General features: G+C 39.5%; 1 protein-coding gene across 1 annotated transcript in view; it reads right to left on the bottom strand.

The window, feature by feature from the left end:
• The window catches only part of SLC26A7 (solute carrier family 26 member 7), a 120,844-nt gene extending 94,695 nt beyond the window's left edge, over positions 1 to 26,149 (bottom strand). The window contains exon 1 of the mRNA XM_040995162.1: positions 25,957 to 26,149. Within this exon, the coding sequence (XP_040851096.1) occupies positions 25,957 to 26,149 (193 nt within the window). The remainder of the gene's footprint in view (positions 1 to 25,956) is intronic.
• Between the last annotated feature and the right edge of the window lie 1,851 nt (positions 26,150 to 28,000).

Genomic DNA, 28,000 nt, shown 5'->3' with positions numbered 1-28,000 from the left:
AGCCATATACAATAAAGGTAACTCAAAATTATGAAAAAGATCCCTAGATTATGAATTGATTGCAAAATAACATTTCAATGGAGTCCAAGAACAATTTCAAGGACTGGAAAGTACAGCAGCTTTTTATCTCATGTGACACTGATATTGAATTTCTAGTTGCAACAATAGTGATATTGATAACATGAAAGCAAACAATGACCTTAACAAAGGAGGAACAAATTAATTACAGTACTTTAGAACTTCAAGTGCTTCTCCCACAAATAAAAATCATAGGACCCAAGATAACCCCAAGCACATACCTAAAAAAAAAAAAAAAAGAAAGAAAACGAAAGATAGATAAATTTCTTTTTCTGACATTTGTTTTTCTGATTTGTAATATAAGTAGCATACATACTTGTAAACATATGCTTATACAAGTTATTTCATTTCCTCCAAAATAATAACTAGCTTGATTTACTACAAATTTAACAGGATTATTTGTCCTTCGTCTATATTTAATAAAACAGACTATAGACTTTGTCTATATTTAATAAAACATATCCATACAACTGTAATGATATTATTTAGAAAAAAATTGCTTCAAATATTGATAGATATTTATACTCTGTAATTTAACTTAGATAAGGGCAAAAGAAAGACAAATAAGTATTAATGAATGAAAACAAAACAAATGCTAGGCCAAAAGATCCTAGAGAAGAACAAGGGAATTAAGAGAAAGAGAGATATGTAGATAGAGAGAACTAGAATTGCTAAAGATGAAGTAATTCTATCTTTAAAATTTAGAGAAATAAAGATTATGTACCATTAATTCCACGAGAAAGAGCTTAGGATTTAGGGAGAACATTAACAATGAGATCCAAAGAAATGGAATAAAAGGTTCAATCTTGTGTTGCATTCCTTAATCAGCAGCTTAAAGTCATTGCGGGTATGCATTTCAAAGACAGTAAGTGGGAAGCCTAAAGGAACACAGGACATGAAGAAAAAGTGAACCTTGCTAGGCTAGCAATTACAAAGTAGGGGCAGCTACTTTATGAGATACGAAAATGTTGTAAAATTCTGTTCTCTCCTCTCTCTCTCTCTCTCTCTCTCTTCTACTCTCTTTTTCCTTAATGTCCCTCCCTACTTTTTTTATTTTTGTAATTTTCATAATAAAGTTCCACAGGCTCAGGGATTTCCCATTCCATTCTCCCCATCCTCCTCTAATCTTTTTTTTTTAATTATTATTTTTTTATTGGAAAGGCAGATATACAGAGAGGAAAGACAGAGAGCAAGATCTTCCGTCCGATGATTCACTCCCCAAGTGAGGGCAACGGCCGATACTATGCCGATCCGAAGCCAGGAGCCTCTTCAGGGTCTCCCATGCAGGTGCAGGGTCCTCGACTGCTTTCCCGGGCCACAGGCAGGGAGCTAGAAGGGAAGTGGGGCTGCTGGGATTAGAACCGGCGCCCATATGGGATCCCGGGCATGCAAGGTGAGGACCTTAACCAATGCGCCACCGCGCCGGGCCCCGCCGCTAATCTTTACAGCAGGCCCTGTTGATTTTTCGGAACAAATGATGTATGAATGGAAGAGCAATGATTTACCAAGAATAACAAAAAAAAAAAAAAAAACAAAAAAGAAAGAAAAGAAAAAATGTCCAGAAAAACTACCATACTCATAGAGAACTTGAGGTACAAGCTTTAGACGATAATGGTAGTATACAATAAGAATATAGTTAAAACTGTATCTTAAAGTAGTTTGCATAGTGTACTCAGTAGATTTGGTCACAACAATAGCATGAAATATCACACAGCCATTAAAATGTCTGAGTCAGAACTATATCCGCTGGTCTAGAAGCATGTCCATTACATAGTGTTAGACATCAAAAGCACATTTCAGTTTTATATTCTTATATTTTGTATGCTTATGTTAACACACACAAAAAGGCTACTGGTATCTTAAATGCTTCTTTGTAACATTTTAAATACAATTTATAGTGAATTCATATTACCTATAAAACATAAATACTTTACTAGATTTAAGTTGTTTGTGTATATTTTTCTCTATTTGAATAAATAATAAAGATAGACAAAGATTTTCCACTGGCTGGTTCATTCCCAAAATCCCACAGCAGCTGGGGCTAGGTTGAAAAGAAGAAGGTTGAAAGCCTGGTCAACACTAACATCTGAGAAATAGAGTAACTGCCAGATGTAGAGAAACAGAGCTGAGAGAAAAGTGTCTGAGAAAGTCAGGTCTCAGAGCTTGTGCAACGTCACAGAATTGACTTAATAAAGAACAGAAATGTCACTTGAACTTAACAATAAGGAAGTGACCATAGGAAAAGCGTTTCCTGAAGATAGGCAGACAGAGACCAAGCAAGAGCTGTGGAAGGATGGATATAAGTCAGAAAAATGAGGAAATACCAGCTGGTCTTTGCAAAATCCTTCTTGCAAAAAGACGTAAAAGGATGCCATGCCAAAGGGAACAGGCAATCAAGAAAAGTGGAGTTTGGTTTTTTATTAGTTTTAATACTAAATAATTGAAACACATTCAGGTTTTCTGAGTCCTAAATCATATATTTTGAAATTCCTTAAGAAAGAAAAGGACCCGACACCATAACAGAGTGAATAAAGTCCTTGCCTTGCATAAAGCTGAGATTCCAATGGACTGGTTTCTGTCCCAGCTGCCCCACTTCCCTTCCAGCTCCCTGCTGGAATTCGCACTGTCTCGTTCATTACAGCATTACTCACATAGCCAGGTACAAAATCAGCCTGAGCATCCACCAACAGATGAACAAATAAAGAAGATGTGGCACAGAGACATGAGTGAAAATTTGCCAGCTTTTATAAAGAAGGAGTTACACACAGATGAACATGGAGGGCATTCTATCAAGTGACAAGTCAGGCACCAACAATTACTAAATGCTCTTATTCAATGTGGAATCTCTAAAAGACAAATCAGACAGAGTAGAACAATGATCACCAGAAGTTGTGAAACACGAGAGTTGGGGAGGTGTTGATCAAAGGATGTGGTTTCATTCGATAGGAGGAATAAATTCAGGAGTTCTGTCGAGCATTCTCGTTATTATTGCTGATAACCATATGCTGTAGACATGAAATTGCTGGAAGTGGACTACAAGAGTCTCACTGCAACAAAAACAATAGTAAATGAAATAAAGCATGTTGATTAGCTTCATTTGGCCTTTATAGGATAAGTATGTATGTCAAACTTTATGTTACACATTATACTTAAAATTTTATCTATGTAGACAATATTAATAACACAATGAAAATGACAAATAGGTTAGGATGAAGAAATTTTCAAAATATAAATTAAGAAGCACAAATTCCATGACCAACTGTCCAGAAAATAACAGAATACTTTCACTAATGTCTTGATATACTCTCGTAATATGTTTCCTCTCTTATGGTTTGAATACTAACTTGGGTGTCCCTCAAGGGCCAATGTATGAAGGACTTAGTCATCACAGTCTTGTATTAATGAATAACGGTAAAATTTTGATCTAACTCTGTTATCCAATAGGTAGGCCCAGTAAGTGCTCCCCAGGCCACTGGATGTGTCCCCAGAAAGTAATTCTTTTGAGCTGGTTGGTCACAGAATTCCGAGTTGGGCCTAGTTGCCCTTTCGGTTCCTAGGGTCACCACGGGATCTCTCCTCATGCATTTTATCATTTCCTGCTTTCCTCGGATGTCAGAGCAATGAAACTTCCCAATCTGGGACTACGGACTTTACAAGCCATAAGGCAAAATACATCTTCCCCTAAGTGACTTTTCTCAGATATTTGCTACGCAATGATGAAAAGCTGATGAACGTATCCTACAGACTGTAGATTCCTTAAAATCTTCTGTATGTGATGCTTGCTTCTACAACATATCCTATACAGAAAACAGGAAATTGGGCTTTCGTCTAGAGCATCGGTTTCCTCACATACCATTTCAGGTACTATTGATGTCATTTGTCTCTTGTACCCTAGCAGGGCTTACCAGATTTCATTCCGTTTGTTCTTCTTCCTTTCTCACTAGGGCTTCTCTGTTGTTATCTGTTTGGGGAATCTTTTAATGTCCATGGACTTACGTGGGCTAACTCAAAGGATCACATTAGGGGTAAGCCTTCGTCCGGAAGAATGAACCAGTGAACAGAAGTTTCTTCTTTTGAAATACGGCACACCACACCGGTACAACAGATAACTTCTTGAGAACTTGGTCCAAGGGACGTTGCAATTGCCACCAGGAATGATAGGCAGCTGCATAAGTGGAATCCTAAAATGTCTTTCTTGTGGTCCCTTACTTCTTGTCTGGATGCTTTTACATCCTACTGATACGGTGGCATATAAACCCTCTGGCACTAATTTCTGGGAACTGGGTTAAGAAGAAGTACTGATTTAAGTTTGTTTTAAAATTAATATATTAGACCATTTTGTCTATAATTAGTCAATAATACAATGTGAATTTTAAATTGTCAAATTGAGAAGGTCTATATTAGTATTCTTGGTATCTATATTTCAGGAAATTTCAGATTTTCTATTGCAGAACTGAAATATTTGGGCTGCAGATGTCAATGCCCTCATTATCTCATATTTTCATTCTATGCATAGTTCTTGGCAATATCCTCTTAACTAGATTCCAAATACATAAATTCACTCCAAGGCCGCCAGACATAAATAGTTTGACTCAACTGAAGTTGGGGAGAAAAAGAGAACCTTATTAATTTCTGCTAAAAATCTGTTATGCACAAAAATAAACGAACATGTGGAAAAATTGGTTTTGAAAGATGTAAATACCAGGTTTGGCTGGGCCATAACATTCGACAGTAAAAAGCAAAATGAATGAAAGCTGGTCAAGAAAGGTCACTGTTCCTGCTAGGACGGGAGGTGGACTAAATAGGGCTGGCCGATGGACCCACCGGTGTGTGCAAGATCTGGCATTGCAAGAGGTTCTGATGGAGCAGTTTGGGGAACTCCCCTGTTGGGACACAGTTCCTAGTCTGTGTCCTGTTGGGACACAGACTAGGCCAGGTAATGGTACCCACTGGCAAACATTTGGCTCAGGTTGGGGGTGAACCAGGCTGTGCCAGTTCATACAACTGCTGGTGAATCTGAATGCCAGAATGGAATGTGAGTCAAGACAGGTTGAACCACAATACAAGTCAGTTCACATGAGGGCTGGCACTGGGGGCTGGCTGGGCTGGCTGGGCTAGGCTGTAGCCCCCAGCAGCATAAGTAGGAATTGGGTGTGGGCCAAGCCTGACCAGGCTACCCCACCCACCGGCAAATGCCAAGGCGAGGCAGGCCATGCCAGGCTAGGCCACAGCTCACAACCAGCACATGTGAGATCTGGGGTGAGAGGGTGAAGCCAGTAAGCGGACAGCATGGGGCTCTCCTGCTGGATCAATACTCCCATTGGTGAACATAAGAGATGGGATTGGGGGCAGATTAGGCCAGGCAGGGCTACAATACCTGTTGGCATCATATGAGCTGGAGCTGGGAAAAGTCAGTCTGAATTAATTGTTCTTACTGGTGCCTGCATAAACCAGAGTGGGTGTGGGTAGGTTAGGCTTTGCCTCAGCATCAGCTGGCAGATGCTGGCACAGGGGACAAATTCTGTTAAGTTAAACTGCAGAACCATCTGGAGAGTGCAGGCTCTGGAAGTGGGCATGGGCCCAGTAGGGAAATAGTGGGCACTTCATTCTTGGGTTGCCATTTCTACTGGTGAGCATGAGAATCAGGACTGGGGCAGGCATGGCTAGACAGAAAGTGGCACCTGCCAGCACATGTGTGGGCTGGATAGTTGGACTGGTGAGGTCAAACTAAATTTGAGTGCCCTTTAACATGTATGAGAGATGAAAGGGATTTGGGCAGCCAGGACCAAGACCAGTCTGCTGTACATGCTGGTAGGCATGGGAACCAGGGCAGGAACCAGTCTGGTAGGGGTCATTGTAGGTTGCTTAAACTAGGCTGCAGCTCCAATCGGTTTGCATGAGAGCCGAGTGTGTAGTGCACAGGATCGGGATGGGCTGCAACACCCATTGGTTTGTGTAAAAGACAGGGCTGGAACAGAACTGACCCACCAATTTTATGTGCACAAGTCATTTGGGCCAACACACTATGCCAAACCCTGTATTGGCAAGCACACACAAGAATCAGGTCTGGAATCACCCAGATGACGTTTCTTTGGGGATTCCCCCAACTGAATCGCTGGACTCAGAACTCCAACCATGGAGAGAATTACAGGTTTCATGGTCTGACTGTGGATTGCATGTGTCAGACTGGGCTTCCTCAGTGGCTCAGATGCAGCAGTGGACAGCATATCCAGTTTCACATGGAGGATATGGCATCACATTGGAGCCTGCAAAAGACACCTGGTACCATAACAGAGGACAGAGCAAGTTGATCAACTAACCCAGCCAACTGTGGTAGTGAATACACCGGCAAATGGAGCCTGTAAGGTGGACTAGGTTAACCAGTGGATTCTGGAGAGATTGCATCTTGCTTGGGTTGGCGAGATTGGCAGTAATTTAAAACTTTATAACTATCAAAATCACTTGAGCAGGACCCTCAGAGTAGGCCCCACATTGGGGACCCTGGGGTGGTGTCAAGTGGCTTTCCTCCATCCCAGGATGCAGAACTTTTGGGAGGCTGGGTGTGGCTTCTCTTCCTATCTTCCCTCTTCCCCCAGATACAGGAAGGGAAAAAGAGAGAGAGAGAGAGAGAGAGAGAGAGAGAGAGAATGTGACAAGAATGTTCTTTCCCCTTCCTGTAGCTCTTCACACTTTGCACCCTAATAAACTATGTAAAATCCATCAAAAATAAAAATAATTATCTTTACAAAAGAAAGATGTCAATACAGGTGCAGTGTGCTTTGGCTATGAATTAACATGGGCAATAGAAGAATACCGAATGCCTCTTTGAGAAGGAAGCTCCGGAGAAAATACTGGCATGCTAGAGCTGGGTTTTAAGCAAGGCAAAGAGGTAGCGGCTGCTGTGTGAACATGTTGGATGCAGAGCTTGCTCCCTAAGGAAAGGGGTTCCTGAGGGTGCATTTGTACAGGCTAGGATGCAGAGCCTGTTCCTTAAGCAAAGGGGTTCCTGAGGGTGCATCTGTACAGGCTGACAATGAAGGTATCACTGGAAGTTCAAGCCAAGGAAGGAGACACTTGTCATCACAGTATTGAAAATAAGAAAATGAAAGATGATTGAGAAATTACCTAGTTTATTTTGGTGGCCAAGGATGACAGAAACCAGAGGCATATCCTCTAGAATAAATTCACACAAAACATGCCAGTTGTTTGTTTCTCCTGACTATATTTCAGATTCTGACATGTCCTGATAACGGAGAAAAAGACTGCCATCACAGTAGCCACTGGTAATATGGTTCTGAATGTGACATGTAAGGAAAGCAAAAACTTAGTAGAATGAGAGGAAGTGGATTAAAAGATACAGCATATTTTTTAAATCCAGCAACTTATATCCTCGACTGTGAGTTTTAAATAGATTACTGGCTGAAGAATTATTTCTGTTTCAGTTGTTTAACCCCAGTGGAAACCACAATCAAGTGTGAGGTGTTTTTATTATTGTTTTAAGATTTCTTTATTTGAAAGGCAGAGTTATGGAGAGAAAGACATAGAAAGAGATATTCCATCTGCTAGTTTCTCAAACGGCTGTACTGGCTGGAGTTGAACCGTTGAGCCAGGAGCCAGAAGCTTCTTCGGGATCTCCCTTGCAGATAAGGAAGCTAAGCGTATGGACTATTTTCTGCTGTTTTTCAGGTGCACGAACAAAAAGCTGGATCAGAAGTGGAGCAGCTGGATAGCAAACCTAAGCCCATAAGTGGCATGCAGCAATTTTAACCACTATGCTACAATGCCAGTCCCAAAACTATGAATGTTAATGAGTCGTCAAATGACCTTCTAATCCCCAAAGCATGAAAGGGGAGGATAAGGATGGTCAGGTTTAATCGAAACAAAACCAAAACCAAAGAAGATCATGGAAGCCTGACTGGAGATAATTGTAATAAACGCCATCCCTACCCTTAGTATCTGTCAGTCTTCACTATAGTTACAAAATCTAGCATTTACATTCGCAAAACATTAAGCCTCAATTACAACTTTGAACAGAGAAAAGAACATAGAGTTCAAGGCAGCAACAATTAAAAAATAATATACAAGTTAGCAGTGAACTTATTTCCTCAAACAAGACTTTAAAACTCAATAGATTCCATGTTCAAGATCATCAATAAAAGTTGAAGGATAGGGGACTGGTGCTATAGCCTAGCAGGTAAAGCCCTCACTTTGAATGCGCCGGCATCCTATATGGGCGCCAGTTCTAATCCCAGCAGCCCCGCTTCCCATCCAGCTCCCTGTCTGTGGCATGGGAAAGCAGTGAAGGATGGTCCAAAACCTTGAGACCCTGCATCCATGTGGGAGACGTGGAAGAGCTCCTGGCTCCTGGCTTTGGATCAGTGCAGCACCAGCTGTTGTGGTCACTTGAGGAGTGACTCATTAGACAGAAGATATTTTTCTCTGTGTCTCCTCCTCTCTGTATATCTGACTTGGCAATCAAAACAATAAATAATTTTTTTAAGTTAAAGGATTTTCTCTTTGTTACTTCTATATTTTAATATTTTTCATGAAAGGATGTTAGAACTATTTTCACAATTTCGATTGTGTGAATAAGCGTTGCTCCAGGTAGTGACAGAATGGTATAAGCAAACATCAGCGCAGGCACGGGAGAGGGTAACCACTTCCAGACTTCTGTGGCAACTGCTTTCCTGCCAGATTCTATACAGCCATTATGTTATAAAAGAGTTAATTTTCGACTTAGAATAATCCAGCTTCTTCCAGAAAGGATTAGCCACCTCACTGACTTCAAGTGGATAAGTGTGCAATAGGAAACATTGGGGACCACATGAACGCATGGAAAAACAAAGCCAAAAAAGGCGCACGTTGTTAATCTTCGCCTCTGACCAAGACTAAGGAGCAATTGTCTCTCAGATCAGGGGACACAGCTGCAGTCCAGCCTGGCAATCCCTCCGTACACAATGCAGCCTTAGAGAAAGAGGCAGCTTAGACACTCAATATCATACAAAAGCAATAATGATGTTTGTCTCCCCACAGCGCCATTATCCAGCAATTCTGCAAACAGTTTATGCACAATAAACCAAATGAAAATAGTCATGGACTCGGGATATACAAATGGTCATTAAAATGTTCTTCAAGCTAGTTATGGACACAGCACTGGCTCACTTTAAAAACCTAAACAGAGTGATGCAATGAGCCTAAAGTGCTTAATGGGCTTTTCATTCCCTTTTGGGTTTTATGTTTGTTTTTGTTCTATTTCTTCTCTCTTTTTTTTTTCAATTTAGAGTATGAGGGTGGAGGGATGCATATGAGAGAAACACTGCAAGGAATCTTCAAAAAAGTTTGTGGCATTGTGAAAAAGTACACACAGATCTCTACTGTTTTGCAACAAAATAAACTTATCCCTTAATTCCGTTTTCCACAAGATTTTTGAAGCATGTTATGTGTGTGCATATCAATGCACAAAGCACTTGTCAAGGTCAAGTGCTATGTAATTGGCAGTTGTTGTCAATAATAATTATAAAGAAGTTCTAACTGCTCCTCCTTGGCAATTTTGGAGAAGTGTTCTTATCACTTTCCAGAATGCTTAGAATTCCTCCATCTTAATTGTTCTGAAAGATTTCCGGCAAGTCGGATGGGCAGCGTCATTTCCCTTCCACTCATCACCGTGTAACAGAGGTGGAACACACAGACAGGAAAGCATCTGCCTCAAACTAAACACCTACCACTTGCTAGGCACCCGAAATGCGTCAACAAACAGCCCAGACAGAATACCTTGCCTTTTGCAAAACACATAATCATTTGTACTATCACAGAGAGTAGAGAATAATATATCAACGATAGCATTCATTAAACACTTCATTTGCACTGTCTTTTGCCCAGAGCAATTTATGTTCTGTAATTTCCACTACACAGCTTTTCCATGTTTTAAGTATTATTACCCTCATTTTACAAATTGGAAGACTAAATCTTGAGCAGTTAAATAATTTATTTGAGTAATAAAAACCCGAGTTTAGAACAACCAAATTTTAAAGAAGGTAGAAAAATTACAGAATATTACAGCAAAAAGTTTGCCTAGAAGATTCTTTGAGTTCCGGTTGAGGTATGGACTTGGCTTTCAGAAAGGTACGTAGCTTGGAGAGTGCTCACCTTGCCGAGGAATCATGCAGCCTGTGTCTCGGGAGACCTCATTCTGATTTTAGCATGGTCTCTGTTGTCTGCTTTTTTCAATCTCCATGTTTTGGTTTCTCATCATCACTCTTTCCTGTGCTGAAGGACATTTTATCCCGCAAACAAGTGTTCTTAAATACTTTCGGCCATTGACTTTCAAAGCACCGTGATGTCCAGAGACCGCATCTTCTGATTCTTCTCTGACAGTGCTTCATCTCTCACAACCCTAAACTTTACTGTCCATCAACGTTGCTTCAATTTTGACTCCTTCTGTTGTTCTACACACTATCCATGACAGACCCAGTCAGACCCCTGGTAATGCATCTGAATGTTATCTCTCCTTAGCTCTAGCCCAGCATGGACATCGACAATACAACCCTAGGACACCCACACAACAAATGTGAAAATACTGTCTGTGTTGAGCCCTGTTTCCACCAACTCCTACATAATAAGATGTGCCAAAAAATAAAACTAAACAGTTGTGTTCTTTCCTATTTATGCCCTATCTGAGAAAATAGTATTCTCCATTCTTCCAGTCACCCAATCAAGAAAACCAGAAGTCATCATCATCAAAACATAGTCTTTTGCATCCTGAGCTTATGTGGGACACAGATCAAATCTTGTCTAGCCCCCTTGTATGGATGGAATGTATTTGTCCCTCTGTTCCTTACAATGTATTCTATCTAAAACATCATACATTCTTCCTGAATATGATTTCCCTTATTAGTTTATCCCAATGAGTCTCTTGTCTCCTTCAAGTATGTAATGTAAGTTGCTTTCAGAGTGGGTATTGTAGATCACAAACTTATCATACCACTCTGGTGCTTCTTAAGATAAACCAAGTTCGGGCCCTGCGGCGTGGCCTAGCAGCTAAACTCCTCACCTTGAATGCACCGGGATCCCATATGGATGCCAGTTCTAATCCCAGCAGCTCCACTTCCCATCCAGCTCCCTGCTTGTGGCCTGGGAAAGCAGTCGAGGACGGCCCAAAGCTTTGGGACCCTGCAACTGCCTGGGAGACCTGGAAGAAATTCCTGGATCCTGGCTTCGGACCAGCATAGCATGGGCCGTTGCGCTCACTTGGGGAGTGAAACATTGGACGGAAGATCTTCCTCTCTGTCTCTCCTCCTCTCCGTATATCTGACTTTCCAATAAATAAATAAATCTTTAAAAAAAAAAAAAGATAAACCAAGTTCTCTGAGCTTTACTGTTGACAAGAAGCCCAACATTTTTTCCATGTTATATTTCCCTTTTATGAATTGCAATTTGTTAATTTCTCCAGTTTACATTCCCAGAAAATTACAGAAAGCATCTGTTTTTTCCTTTGTCTTATTGCCTGCTTCTTCTTTGTTTGCCCTTCCCTTCATGTGTGAGCTCTCCTTTTAAACTCTTACTTTAGTATTGAGTTAATGTACAGTTTTATCCCAAGGTCTTTGTTGAGTACCCAGATCATCTTTAGCCCAGGAAGGGTTGATTGTGTGTTTAATGCTGTTACTCCACTATATATATGTGTGTGTGTGTGTGTGTGTATTCCACTATATATACATGTATATATATATATATATTCTGCATTTTTGCTATTCCAGAATGTTTGTGTTTAGCTACTTTTGTGTCCATGAGTCCAATTAGATTGTGAATGTTTGCAATTAACAAACATAATAATAATTTTTATTTATTAGTGAAGTATTATATGCCAACAAAAAATATTAGGCTCTCTATCTTAGACCCTGGGTGAAGGTGGAAAAGACACTGGAAGTAAGAAATTTAACAGAGAAAATGAGGGAAACCAATAATCAAAGATGTACAGAGGGTCCTAAATTCAGTTAAAGGAAGGAATAAGCAAGGCCAAGAAGTCAAAAAGACTCAATAGGGCAAGGACTGAGTTTAGGAAACCGTTCATTACGGCAACAAGCAACAATACGAAGGTGTTAAAGCCCCATTGTTGGTAGGCCTTCGTTAGACGAGCAGCTCCTGGTAGGTCCTGGTAGGTTAATATCCTTGTTTGTGTGGAGTAAATAGTTCAGTGTGAGGTGTCCCAGAATAAATTTGCGAATTATGAAAAAACTACATATAAGGGAACCTCCATAAGTACACAAGTATATACAGAAGATATAACATGTGAGGCTGCTGCTTTGGCACTCATATCCATTATCAGGATGAATGTTTGAGTCCTGGCTTTTCTGTATCTGATCCAGCATCCTGAAAATCCATCCTGGTAGGCAGCAGGCAATGGTTCTAGCACTCGTTGCCACCCACATACCAGATACATTTCCAGAATCCTAGCTCCAACCTGATTTTGCAGGTATTCTGGCAGTGAACAAACACATGGAAATCTCTCTCTCTCTCTCTCTCTTGCTCTCTCTCTCTCTCCCTCTCTCATCTCTCTACCTCTCTCTCTCCATTTCTTCTACTCTTCCTTTCAATTAAGTGAAAATCAATAAAAATACTAAAAATGGAGAAAATAGAACATCATCAGATACTTGAGTAGACTTCAGAGAGCAAAAATGAAAGAAGATTTCTAATAGAATCACGGAAATAGTTTCCAGCGAGAAAATAACATTTGAGGAAAGTCTTCAAAATCAAAACTATATGCGTGAGTACAGGAAAGGTTAGTGGCAAAAAAGTACACAGACTCAATATTTATGATGATCTACAAAATAGCCTGCATTTTTTACAGCAGAAATGAAGTGGTATATTCTAGATAGAGAAGAGTCATCTCACATTTTCTTCTTTTTTAAAGATTTATTTTATTTATTTGAAAGGAGTATAGAGAAAGTGAGTGCAGAGAGATGGAGAGGTCTTATATCTACTGATGTACTCCCCAAAAGGCCACCATGGCTAGGGCTGGGCCAAACTGATGCCAGGAGCCATGACCATCCTCTGGGTCTCCAACATGGGTGCTTGGAGCACTTGGGCCATCCTCTGCTGCCCATAGGCATTATGAGGCTAAAATGATTTTGACTAGAAGGTTTATGGTGCTACTGTGAGTCAGGGCCACATTTATGACGATGCTATAGTGCCTCTCTCATTGCATAAAATCGTAACCATTAGTAGAGCCTTAACTAAACACTTCTGATATTTCTGCAAGTATTAATTGGGAAAAAACTGTAACTGATCTGCATATATTCCTTGAAAGCATGTCAGTTTCTGAAACTGACACAGAAGCATGAATCTGAGAAGAAAATTTTCCCATGATAAGTGAATTATCATATCTTCTTTAGCTGAGATTTGCAGCACAAAGTTCAATGACCCTGGAATTACATAGCTATGCCCTGAACTTACAGGAGAAGTAGTAAAATTTAGGAATCCAGACCAACACAAATTTGAATTATGGCTTCATGATTGAGATGTTATGAAAGTTATTTAACCTTTCTTAATGCCAGCCTTCTATTCTGCTAAAAAATAAACAGAAAAATAAGTTCAGGAGTGTGGTGCAGTGTTCAGTTCAGAATGTTTGTATTCTGTTTTCAATTGACTGGCCCAAGTTACAGGTCCTCAACTCCTAATCAAGTCTCCTGCCCTACGATATAGTAGATAAACATTCAAACACTTGAGTCCTACCACCTATGAGTGAGATTGTGATTAAATTCTGGATCCTGGACGCTGTAGGCATTTCAAGCATGAAACAGAATATGTAGGATTTCTGTCCATCCCTCTCCATCTCTCTCTACCTGATAAATAAATGAAGTGTTGAGTATGATAAATAAAGTACTATCCACTTTTGTTCAATTGCTTTTTATTCAAAACCTTTTTTTTTCCCGGTCACTTAACTAGAACAGGTAATTGGGGAAGAAACAGAGATGGCACTACTTCACCCTTGTATATAATAAAGTTTATCATGAATTTTTTTTTTACATAAAAACCTACAGAAAAGAAGTGTCAGAAGATAGAGGGTCAGGTGTAAAAGATCTAATCTACTCCAGGAGGAGTATTAGTGTGCTGTTTAGGCTGATCCTCGAAGGAGGAACCTCGTAAAGGGGATACAAATGAAAGAAAGCTGGTGAGAAAAGATTCCAGGTACATCTAGAAAAATCCAGCCTCGACGGGCAGCATGAAGGAGCTAATTAAGTAGCCAGCATTTTTGTAGGAATTAGATGCCACTGGGATGTTGTCATCAAGCATTATATTCTGCAGGGGAGAGAGAAATTTTCAGTTTCAGCTAGTTTCAGTAAAGAAGACCTCTCTTTCCAAATAAAAGTGAAGTTGAAATCCTCCATGAAAATATATTTTGAAAGGATGGCCTCTGTGTGATAACAGAAGTGAGTGCATCTATGATTAATGTAATGAACCAAGCTTGCAAACCAGGGCAGCATGCTCATAAGAAGTCAAAACAAAGAAAACCATACATAGTTGAAGCAACAGAAAAGCTTCACACAAAGAAGCCATTGGATTGCTGATACCCGCCTGATGGTTGTTGCCTTTCAGAATAACATTTACTCTCCTGAGTTGCAGAAATAAAATAACTTTTTGTTGTGATATGTGTATGATAGGTTTTATTGAAACCAGAAAATTACTATTCAGGGCCATTTTCCCCCCTCTATATAATGACAAACCTAAAATCATCATTGATGACTTTGTGGGTTTCAAAAACTTAAGAATGGATTGGCTTGAAAACACATTAAATGTATAAACTAAGAGATCCCTAGCATTTGAGAATTCTTATACATTGATACTTTATTACTTAATTATTTAGATCTATCCTAGAGTAACTGTTCATTTGGATGCTAAATGCTGAAATATTACATTCATGGCTAATAGTTATATTAAAATATTAACTAGATTAAGTACCACATCCTTTAAAACTGATAGTTACAGTGCCAAAACTCAATAAACAATATATTGAGACAATATACACCTTTAGCGATGAAGAAACACTTAAAGTTTATACCAGCAAAACTCACAAACCTATTCAAAACTTAGGGGCACTAATAAATGGGCTGATGTTTTGCCTCTCATGGGCTTGGGCTCACACACTAAAATTTGATGTCTACTCATTCATTAGAGAGAAAGTAGAAAAGATTGAGATGTGGGATTACTGCTGGCAGCCTAGACTGAAATTCAGACCTCTTTCCACTTTGAATGTTGGATTCAGGTTGTGTTCATTTTTTTTCAAGATTATTTATCTGAAAGAATTACAGAAAAAGGGAGACAAAAAGATAGAAACAGAGAAAGAGAGAGAAAGAGTGTGTGTCTTCCATCTGTGGTTCATTCCCACAAAGACAGGACAAAATCAGGCCAAAGCCAGGAGCCAGGAATTTTTCCCAATATCCTAAATGTATGGCGAAGGACCAAACACTAGGGCCATCTTCCCCTACTTTTTCTAGGCCTTTAGCAGGGAGCTAAATGGAAGTGGAGTAGCTGGGACTCGAAACAGCTTTATCCGCTATGCCACAATGCCAGCCTTGACAAACCTGGGTTGGTCCCACCGTTTGCCTAAGTTCCTAATGCTTTATTCTTATTTCATCCATAGTGTTCAAATCCCATGGGCTGATACTCACGTGCCAAACATTACCCTCACCAGTCTGCCGCCGTGCTCTCACTCCAGGCTTACTACCCCCAATGTCCTAATCGCATCCCCTAGTCTCCATTTAGTGTGCCACAACCTCAACTTCAGTAACAGAACAATCCACATCCTTTCTCTCCATCACCTGCCACCCTCCCACCCAAAGAGTAGTGCTAATTAGAGGAGTTGATGTGGAAACCTCTAAAATGGACACGCATTTCCTAGTAGCACAAAGGCATTTCAAAGTGTATATATCTTTCCTCGCCTCTCCTATTTCTTAGTCCATACCACCAGCATTTAAAAAAAAATAAATAAAAAGCAGAAGGTCTGCTTCTGAGCAATCTCTGGTGTTTCTCTCTCTTCACAGAAAATACGTGACTCTTAGCCATCCCAGTAAAGAATGAGCTCCTAGAGCTCAGATCTAAACCGTTTTTGCTCCACTGCAACTTTGTTAGACTGATGTTCAGCCCACTAACTCATCTAGCATGGGGGTCACGGCTTGCCATACCCCAAATGGTTCCCATGAAGCTAGTTCCACAGATATCCATTCCAGTTGATGACCAAGAGGAGCATTCTTGAAAAGTGCCATTTCATAAAATACCATGCGTCTGAATCGAAACAATCCTTGCCAGCTTCTTCAGACTGCTGCCTTTGCCTCCGGACTGACTCACTGCTTACCACCAAATATTTATTCCACATTTGCCTAAGTAGTCGGGATTTTGTTAGTCTTCATTTTCTTGAATAAACACAGTTCTTTGGCAGTGTCCTGATTATACAACCCACTCAAGGCAAAAAGTAGCTGAAATCAATCCTCCACAAACTTTCATTAAGAAAATGTTCCCACCCTACGTACCCATACCAGGACAATATCTTCAAGGTTAAAATAGCAAGATTCTATTCTCACAGACTCTTTTACACATTTCTGAGGGCGGAAAGAAATAATAAACCCCTTGTGGGCCTGATTGTTGTCTTATACTTCTCTCCATCTCTTTCCAAGAACATAGCGAAAAAAGTGTCTGTATTATTCCAATTATTTTCTGAATAGGAATGAATAATTAACCTTAGCGAGACAGATTTAAGTTTTCTTGAAAATAAAAGAATTAGGTAGTGGTAGGAACTTCCAAGAATTATGCATATAAAATCAAACCCAAACTGTGTGGGTAATGATGAAAGCTATTTCTCTCTAATAACTGGTTTGCAGTGGTCTTAATGTTGTTATTAGCAAACCACAGTCTAACCAGCTGTCTGGTTCACAAATCAGCAGGCTCCAGGCTAAGTGATGTTACAAATGGATCTCCCAGGGTAAATGTACATATATTCAAGAACCACCATTGTGTGAAAACAGAGAGCACGTTCTTTTGGTTCACAAGTTATCATCAATCGAAGGTCATTAGTTCTAATTATTAGAGGATTTAAGGCAAAGTATACCATGCTTTCATGTTGTGAATGCAAATGAAACCTCACAAGCATGAAAATCATCAGCATGATCAAGAAGCTCCATGATCCAGAGACACAGCCTTTTAAAAAATTTCTCTGGTGAGGTAAGGCAAAGGAAAGTTTCATCAACCTGACTTGATGACAATGTTTCACTGTCGGAAGATACTTGACCATCTGCCGTGTTCATTACTCTGGATATGAGTTGAAAGGCTTTCCTGGAACTAGGACTTCAAGCACTAAAACCAAGATGGCTGCTCACTGTAAACACACCGTGACCTCAAGGGATATGGAGCTTAGGAGAGAAATCAAACCTGAATGAAAAACAATAAGGTTTATTAAGTCAATAAATGAGAGTACTGCGGGGAAACCAAACGGGTAACAATTGCTGGCTGAAAGATTGTCGTTTTTCATGCTGGATGCTCATTTTACTTTTTTTTTTTTCTTTAATTGAGTAAAACGAGCCCCAGAACATCAAATTACTTGCTCTAAATTCCCCCAAGGACTCTGAGCTAATTGGTTCAGGGTGTTGCCTGGCATGGCATGACTTTTTTTTTTTTCAAGTGCCACAGAAAGTTCTTAACGTGTCTCCAAGGCCGAGAACCACTGAGTTAAACCCAGCCCTGAAATGGGGCAAGATACAATCAAGCAACCAGAACACAGGAAGACGAGTTCTACTATTCATGTAGATAGAAATAGCATGTGTAGATGTCTGGAAGCAAAACAAGCATGAGCCTTTAGTGATCTACACCAAGAGGACGTCAGTGTAGCCAGAGGGCAAGATGTTGACAGAGTGGCAAAGATACTGGGAAGGGTATTATAACACAGCAGAGCAAGCTGCCATTTCCTTGCCTGTGCCCCCAGTTGGAGAGCCAGCTTGAGTGCTGGGTTGCTCTGTGTCTAATCCAGCTGCCTGCTAATGAGCAGGGGCTGGATAAAGGTTTTTGAAAACTCTAATCCAGGTGATGAGACATCAATCGACTTTTGTAGCTATGTCTGCTAAATTCTGCTTTTCGTGTGTTAGATTAAAAACCTTGTCCGTGGCTAGCATAGTAAAATAGGAGTTAATCCTCTACCTTATGGGCACCACTCTGAGTCCTGACTACTCCACTTTCAATCCAGCCCCCTGCTTATGGACTGGGAAATTAGCAGAGAATGGCCCACAGCCTTGGGACCCTGAGTCCACGTGGGAGACCTGGAGGAAGCTTCTGGCTCCTGGCTTTGCTTTGGCCCAGTTCTGGTTAATGCAGCTGTTTGGGGAGTGAGTTGACAGATTGAGGACCTCTCTCTGTCTCTTTCTCTCACTCTGCAACTCTGACTTTCAAATAAAATATATAAATCTCTTTTTTTTTTTAATGAAGACCTTGTCTTTCAGGATGCTTTGATGTGTTTGGATAGTCAAGGTGCTAGCAGGTATTCTTGTTCTGAGCAGAGTTAACAGCAGGAAATAAGCAGTATATATACAAACAGAAGTAGGGAGTGTTTTGAAGCACAATGATAACAAGGTCCAGCTACACATCAAGGGTGGAGGTGTCAGTCAGCTCCCTCCTACCGTGGCATTTACGAACATGGTGAAACGAGGGAGGGATCCTCAGTGCTAACATGAAATTTTCTGATGTTTGAAAGTTGGCTCCCAAGGTTGTGCATGCCAACAAAAATGTATTTTCAGTCCCAAAGCAATATTTGGAGTTCTCGGAAGGGGCTAGGAAGAGAAAAGGATAAGGGGAAAATATAAGAGAAAGGAAAAGGGGCCAACAAGAAGATATGAACAAAGGTGGTGACCCTAAGTTAAATATCATGAAAAAGCCATTTCCAATGGTATAGCTGAAGTAATTTTAAAAATAAAACCTGTGCTTTCTAATTCAAAATTTGTGTGCAGCTTGAAATAAACAGTAGAAAAACGACAGGATGGCCAGTATCCTTGGCCCCTGACACTCATATGCTTTCTCAGGAACATTGACAGGAAGTTAGACTGGAAGTGGACTTAAACCAGCATCCATATGGGATGCTGGTGGTGCTATTACCACTATGCACAAGCCTGATCACAATAAATGCTATATGTGCTATGATCAAGGGAGTTAACACAAGGATAATATTCTTGAATCAGTCAGTGACAGGAGTATGGAAATGTGAAATCTATCAAATCCTAGGCCACAGACCTTCCATTGGACCAGTAAACTGTGTCTAATCATAACCCCAAGTACTATTAGGCATTAAAAGCTGGGACAGCAGAGCCAACACAGGCATGGTACTGTAATCCTCCACTTGTTAGGGCTGAAAATCCCATATGGCTGGCTGTTCTAGTCCTGGCTGCTCCACTTCTGATCCAACTCTGCTTATGGCCTAGAAAGTCAGCAAAGGATGGCTCAAATCCTTGAGTCCCTGTACCCATTTGGGAAAACTGGAAGCAGCTCCTGGCCCCAGCTTTGGATCATCTCAGCTGTGGCCTTTGCAGCCATTTGGGGAGTGAATCAGCAGATGGAAGGTCTCTCTGTGTCTTTCCTCTCTCTGAAAAAAGTCTGCCTTCAAAAAACATCTAGGATAATTAAAAGAAATGAAAAAGAGAATGATATTGCCTCCATGCCTGGCACCGCCTCCAGAAATTCTGGTTTAATCACTTGAGGTAGAACTCAAGTGTTCTTTTAAGAATCAAGATAGTTCCAATGGGTCCTTACTGTTGAGAGAGTCCTGGACAAACAGGACTAGATCCACAAATCAGCTGGAAGTAGAACTCACTTAAACAGGGCATTCCATAGATGGAAGAGAGGCTGCCTCCCCGGCAAACCAGAAGGGCAGTTATTACACACAGCATGGATGGATCCACAGCATGGATGGATCCTGGCTGGCCAACACAGAGGCATGCAGCGTGTAGATCATGCAGCTCATTCTCACACTTTCAACATCCTCAGATGGAGGTCGTGACACTTTCCTTGGATAGCTCTAGTTAAGATGCAGAAATATGTAAATGGTCCTTTAATATCTTTTATATCTTTCATATTTGAGAAAAACATGATGGAGATAAAAAGTACTTCTGAAGGATGTCTGCGGCTATCATGAAAAGATTGGTCATGGAATGAAGGAAATATTGACAAGAAGGAAAATGCCAAGTTCCATTTACTAGCTTCTCTGAATGCCTGGTGTGGGGCAGAGAAAACATACTTCAGACTCAGGGATGGGGTGTTTGCTGCCATTTTTCCTAAAAGGAGCAGTCACTAATGAGACAATGTAATGACTAAAGGATTTGGGCTAAAGACACAGCTAATTCAGGAGTTCTGTATCCCCTGAGGCTGAGACAATGCAAGGAACAATGCCCAGACAAGCTTTTAATCTTTGCAAAGCAGTATGCTTCTGGAATGTCCACATATTTTTCCACATGGCATTAAGCTGCCCTCAGGAATACAACAAAGCTGAGCTTCCACACATATGTTTTAATGCCATTAATACCACACATTCTGCATAATTGCAAAGATCATTCAGCTTTTCTGCTTAGCCCAAAACACTGTGATTTGAACATCCAGCAACTCTATAGCAGCTTAAAATGTTCATGGTCTGGGAACAAAAACTCCAGGTGATCCCCTTAGAATGCAAGGGAAACACTGATTTCTCAGTAGATTCCATACTTAAATGAGACGGCACACATTGCAAGTTTCCAACCTGTGTCAATGTTTGAGTTTTCATCTTTCAAACAAAGCAACTGTTTCCCTCAAATAATCATTCATGCTGGAAAGTGAACTGAATATTGTGAAGAATTGTCTTACACTATTAAGATTTCCAATCATGGGAGAGAAGGGGTTGGCGGGCAAAGCCCTGTACCCGCAAAATTATAACTTGTAAAATCAGAATTTCAAAAAAGGTTTCCAATCATTTTGGTGATATGTTTTAACTTAATGATTTGCTCTACAAAAGCTTACCTATATTTCAGATGCATTTGGAAATGAGGGCCTTCGAGTCAGGTAAAGAACAATGTAATACATGCTAACTATTGATGATTCCTACCTGCCATTGATAAGGGGAGCTCATAAACTTTCAAAATGCTTCAAATATAGAATGCTTCCTGAACATAGTGCAGGAGTGACTTCAAGTTTCTTATTCTTTCTTTGAAATGAACACATGTGTATTAAATTTATAAACCTTGAGAAGGGGCAGAAATCCTTTCAACAGTTTGGTAGAGGAGATGGACTCCATAATCTTTTTTTGTTTTAAACAGAGTAATGGCACACAAAACTATAAAAATATGAGGCACATTATAATATATTAGTCCAGGTCCATACACCTGAAAATTGCATGGATCTAATTCAGGAAGCTAATTATATATAACCTCTATAAGAAGGTTTTAACCAAGAATGAGCTCAAAAAATTTCAACAAAAGATGCTGGAAAGTCCCTTGGCAATGGAAACAGATTGAAACTATTCATAGGTCCAGCCAATCCTTGTTCCTTGGGAATATTGTCCCCGTTTGGCCATTTCTTTTTCTTTTTCAAGAAAAGTTAAGCCTTTGGATTATTGTAAAAACTATTCATATTTGCTGATGCTGATGAAAGAAGAAATTCAATTACTATTTAGGACAAAGAAAACACCAGATTGTACTAAAGGGTTGCAAGTTTGTAATTTTCAGAAATAAGAGAAATTGCAAGAAATCAGTTGCTCATGTTTTCATGTGTTTTAACTATTGATATCTTTATTTCATTTATTTTTAAGTAAGCTAATTTAACTTTCTTCCCTGGGTGTGCTGTAATAGAACAATCTGTGGCTTCTAGAATGTGTTCATTCCCCCAAGAAACATCTATTAAAAACCTAAATCTTATGCACCAGGCAATGTAGAGATGAATAAGAGCATAAAGATGTAGCCATTGTGTCTGCTGCTAGAGCCGACAGACTCGTAAGGAAAGAGTTCTAAGGAAAGATTGTAACACATTGTGTTAAGGCTTATCGCAGAGACACCAGAGGTACAAATGGAGTAGGAGGTAAGAAACCATACACTTTCCCAGGAGATTAGGAGGGATTCTCAGAGGAGAGATCTCTATGACTAGAGCTTTGGATGAAAAGTGTTGGATGTTAGTAATTTTAGAGAATAGTCATAAATTCTAAACAGGAAAGCAGTAGATTTAAGTTTAATGATATTCTGGCTGCAGTATGAAAAGTGGCCTATAGGCGGAGACAGAGTATGAAGACTCAATAGAGAAGGAGTTCAACAACTCAAACAGTGAGTTAAGGCAGCAGCAGGAATCAAGACGCAGAACTGCTTGATGGGAAAAAAGAGCCTTAGAGGCCAGGAACAAAGGAACCTAGCGGAGGATGTAACCAAGTGGGAAGGGTTACAACACAATGATCGCCAGGACTTTCTCTGCTCTAACAGTGGCGGTGTGGTCGTGGAGCCAGATCGAGCCCCAATCCTGTCTCTTCTATTTGTTGTGTGACTTTAAGCAACTGTTGTATTCCCCCGAGCTTCAGTTTTGTATATGTAGGGGCATAATCAAATTCATGAAAAAGGTATATCACCTTTTTATTTAAAAAAATAATAAGAGTAGGCCTTTTTTTTTTTTTTAATGAGTGATTTATTTGTAAAGAAGTGAGACTGAGAGATAAACAGCGCTCTCACTACTGGTTCACTCCCTGTAGTGTCAGAAGCTGTTGGCCTTAAGGTAGGAGATCTTCCCCATGGTGGCCAAGGACCCAATCACCCGTGTCAATGCCTTCTACCCCCCCAGGACCCACATGAACAAGAAGCTTGAATTAGCAATCAGCAGCAGAGTAATATATTCAGCCCATTTCCAACAAGATGGTTGCGGCTGTCCAAACCGGCTTTCATCTGTTGAATCTGAGGTGTTTCTGCCCATTCTAGGTTTGCATAGTTAAATTTGTGTTTAGATTTCAGGCTGAAAAGAAACTTTCATTAGAATAGTGATGGTGGTAAGAATCTTCTGCAGATTAAACCACCCATGGTGCTTTTGGGGAAAGGCACCATTTGGGCACTGAAATTTTACAAGCAGAAGAGGAAGAAAAATGTGGAAAGGCTTCAAAGAAAGCAGGTATGTAGTGGAAAAGCACAAAAGGGCAGAATCTAAGCACAAAGAGAAGAGTTTCTATAGTATTCACTACACAGAACATGCCAGAAGGGAGTCAAATACACATCACTAACAAGTGGTTATTGTTAATAATTAGAAAAAATTTAATAGAATTTATTTTTAATAAAATAATTTGCAATGGCTTCTTAGTATTTTGTACTAAGACTAATATTTTCTCTAGGGATAGTAGTCTTTCTACTTACTAGTTGTTGAGTTCTTTGGTGGAGGGTTAAACTTGTGATTATAAAGAACATGAAAGCATGTCATTGCATAAAGAAATTGACAAATAACATTCAAAGTTAGTTTCCCGATCCTGCTTAATCTTAGATATATTTCTTAAGGGAGAAGAATAAAAATATCTATTACATTGAATTTTGGGAGTGAAAAACATTGAACTTGACAATTTCACAAAATTCAACTATGTAGAGTAATTGAAACCCATATTTTCAGAAGATTGCTATTATTTGTCATGTCTGGATTTCACTGTGATGCAAAACACAAAATTGTCCCCAGCTTTCTTCCAGTTTTCCTGAAGGATTGCAGCTAAAGATAATTTCCAATATTGTAGCTGTACACATAGGACATATCCCTGTCAGGATCACTCCCTTACTCAGTACCTTACTATAGCCATTTCTCTCGTTCCTTTACCTTTGAGTCTATGAACTACAGGGATGGAACCTCAATGCAAACATAAGCTGAAAGGAAGAATATTCACATTTTTCCAAAGGAGTGTGCTCCATTACTAATAACATTGGTTTTGTGAAGTCTGGTTATTTTGGCAGTGGAGAGTAGAAAAAGGAAATGTTAAGAGTGTTGGCTTTGCAATTAAAAAAAAATCTACCACATCTCAGGTATAAAGTACAGGGAAAATTACTCTTCTAAGCCCGTTTTTCACAAACAGAATGGACAAATTTTAGTGTCTGAGGGTTTTATTAAGGAGAGGGAGATGGTGTAAAGAGGGTTTAATACATCACTTTCAACACATAATGCCTAATAGTTCACTGCTTCATTCTTCATAGTGGATGAACATGAAAGTTGAAGGTCCTCGCTTTTTTGTTTTTAAAGTTACTTACAGGATGAATAGCCTTTTTCCTTTGTAGTCACAATCATAGAAATCTTTCCTAACCTTGTAGTCTTATCCTTTCCCTGCTGTTTTCCAAGACAACCAGCATCCAGATCCATAACTTCCCATGACAAAAGGGCTGAGTAAGCATTGGTATTCTAATCAGACTAGGTGCTTCTTCATAACCAATGAAACATATGACTCATAAAACAAAAACCCTCAAGAGCTGTATTCAAATAAGCACCACACAACTATCCACACCACCACCAGGATACCACAAGTGACATTATCACATACCAACATTTGCTTATTAACCTGATATTATTAAAAGCATAATTCTTCATTTTCCATAAAATTAGAATAAACTTCTAATATGCTGAAACTATATGCTAAAAGAAAGTCATTTTAAGTTCACCACCAAAACGTTTAAATTGTGTGCCAGTGTTGCATTTTGAACTTAAAATCCAATAAGAACAAAGCTAAAAACACCATAGCCCGTCACTGACATTGCATTTTTGTGAAAGACCATTACAACTTACTATTGGCCAAAAGGTGCTTCAAGATGTAATACAAGGCCATTCAGTGGAGTGGAACCTCATAAAGTATGATTATATTATGTGTCCTAAAGTTAAAATTACTAGTACATGTGTTTCTAATCACACTGAAAATACAAATGCACAAACCAGTCTGTGGAAGTAACAGAACAATTTAAAAAGAGTATTTAACACTGTGAAGAATACTTAATGCCAGGGAGGTAGTGACACTCCAAGGAAATATAAACCAGCATTATCTGTGCCAAGAAAACTCTTCCAGATTCTCAAAGTCGAGAAATTAGCTCCTTTTCTCCCTACAGGCAGTAAACTATGATCTGATTTGTAACAAATATACCTTTAAAACAACACACACACACCTACAAACACCAGTGTGTACAGACACGCAGACTTGTTAACTAAATGTTACCAAAAGGAAATAGCTAAATCCAGAATATCAGTTAGAAATTGCTTTGGGAAAAGAAAAAGTGATACTTCTTACCAGTCTGAATTTCTTACTGAGACATAATTGTAGTAGACAATGTGACACAGAAGCAAATTGGCATACATGGTGAAACATCAGCTCCGAGGACGTAGAAGATTGTCTTTGCAAATGATTTTCTTGGCAAGGAGCCTTCTTTATGTACAGAAAGGCTTGTTCCTTGCTTATAGCAACTCTCAGGGCCACAACAGGACATTGTGTGGTGCTAATTATGCCCAATCACAAGTGTTTTCAAGGCAGGAGCTATTCTGTAGCTTGATTTAGTGAAAGTAAGAAATCATCTACAAGATCAAGTTTGAAAGACCGATTCTCTCTCACTTACTAGTCATTTACTCTAAAACAGTATGGATTTTAACATTGCAAAATTATAGTGTCCCCCCCCCCAAAAAAAAAGTTGATTTAATGCTAGGTATCAGAAGAGCATACACACACACACACACACACACACACACACACACAGAGAACTCGAAGGAAAACTGTATGGAAATGTTCAATGTGTTTTTTCCCCCAAGGTAATAATTACATCATTAGTTAAATTGTCCATCCCATGTCATAGGGCTCTTCCAAGAAAGCAAAGAGACATGTCTTCTGGAAAATCAAATGCAGTACATTACCTTGTGTCACCTGTTGAACTGCCAACATTATTCCAGAAACAGTGTCTGGAAGCAGGTTTTCCTTCAGATTGTACCGTGGAGCCCATTCCAAAATAGGTAAACACCTTCTGCACCACTCTTTAACGTCTTCACCCTGAGGAGTACGCATCTTGCTCCACAGCATGCTTTTCTTTTTCCTCTTTGCCCCTGTCATTTTCAGACTCCCTCTTGCAGAAGTAAACTTCTTAAGACAAGAGGAGAAATCGTTGCTGAACACCTCTTTCCGATGCCAGGCTCCAACTCGTCTGTGGTTTACAATGCCAAAGCTATCCAGAAAATAAACAAATGAAAGAGAAGAGAGATGAGGGGAGAGAGATTAACAGAAGTATTTAGAAACATGCAGCTAGATTATATGTTTTGCTATGGTGCAGCTATTTATTCTAGACAAAAATCACAGATCAAAACCTTGAGTTCTTATCTGCATGAGAAATGGTTCCGGTAAGTGTAAAATTGTTCTGATTTTGGAAAAAGTAATGGGTTCAGTGCTAAGTTGGTCTACAGCTCTCTCGCCAATAATTCCCCTTATATTCGCTGTAGTCTTATGCTTTTGGCTGCAGTCCCAATGGTTAATGAGGTAGTGCTGGGCGTGTGTTGGAAGTGGGCTGGGCTATGCTAATGAAACCAGGAAAGATCCAGCTATTCCAGTCTCTGCTTACATGCTATGCAAAAACCATAAAACTGCCGAGAGGGCTGTTATGCAAAATACACTCAGAGATTCCAACCTTGCTTCCTTGAGAGGTACATATTTCCAACCTATCAAATGACTGCCAGGTCTACAAAATTTAAAAACATGACAGGGTACTGCTGAAGTTCCTTATCATGTTTATTCCCTGCCAGAGGACTTTTCATTCATATAAAAACATTCAGCAAACTACCCAGGCTGGAAAAGAAATAGCTGGTTCTCATAAACAAACTGAAATTTCATCTCATCAGTTAAGAAAATAAGTATCACAATGAACAAATATTTGTGGTTAGAATTCTTCCCCGTCTCTGAAACTATTCATTCAGTTTTCTCCGTTTCTCAAAGTTGTATAAGTCACACACACTCGTGCAGTTGTAACTGAAATTTATTGTGGAATAACGTATGGTTTACACTATTGTTTAAAGTATCCTAACATCTTCCTTTCTTCTTTGTGAAGTTTTCCCTTTTCACACAATTTTTGTTAAGGGAAAATGCATTTTCTTTTCAAGAAGAGGTGTTGCATTTTATAATAGAGCAGGCTATCAAAGATTTTTATTTTATGATTGTTTGCTTCAATCCCCAGAAGAAAAAGCCTGCATTTATGAGCTGTGCCATTGGAATTAAACCAAAAAGCCAATACGCAATAAAATGGTGAGGCCAAGAAAAAGAATACCATGTCTATAGTTTGTGGCAATGCTTTTAATGCCCATTTGTCCAGAGCACAGAAATCTGATTTCTGGACTACTTTAGAATAACAAAGTACTTGGATCCCTTTACCATTTTTAAGATCCCCTGCCACACTTTCTCCCATTGTTCTGAGGTTAATGTGAAGAGCTACTCTCAACTTTCCAAAGAGGACACCTCTGGCTTTGGATCAGTACCAAAAATAGCTTTTCAGTCTGATCACACACACACACACACACACAAACACACAAGATGTTCAGAAAGTTTGTGGAAAATAGAATTAAAGGGTAAGTTTAATGTGGAAAAACTTCATAGGACACGTCTATTATGGGAAAAGTGCATAAATTTCAAATATTTTTACACGAATACCAAGTTATCCTCTCCTTTCATTTTCCGTGATAATTTAAAATACCTAGAGAAAGTGGTTGGGGACAGAGAACTGTACTTTTATCATAACAACAGAATAAAACTAGTGTTTATTTTAAAAATGTTTAAATTATTTTAACTTTCCAAACTATTCAACAGTTCCAACTTAAGACCTGTATACAGAAATCCCCATCCAGAGACTATGTTAGTATTTTAACCCAATTCGCCTGCTATAAACTTTATTATACCCCAAATAAATGTAAGTCTGCCCTA

The sequence above is a fragment of the Ochotona curzoniae genome, unplaced genomic scaffold (genome assembly GCF_017591425.1).
Source record: "Ochotona curzoniae isolate NIBS_2020 unplaced genomic scaffold, NIBS_Ocur_1.0 contig_1071, whole genome shotgun sequence".
NCBI classification, from domain to species: Eukaryota; Metazoa; Chordata; class Mammalia; order Lagomorpha; family Ochotonidae; genus Ochotona; species Ochotona curzoniae.
Note: the sequence above shows the minus strand (reverse complement) of the source record. Positions and strands in the feature narration are given on the sequence as shown.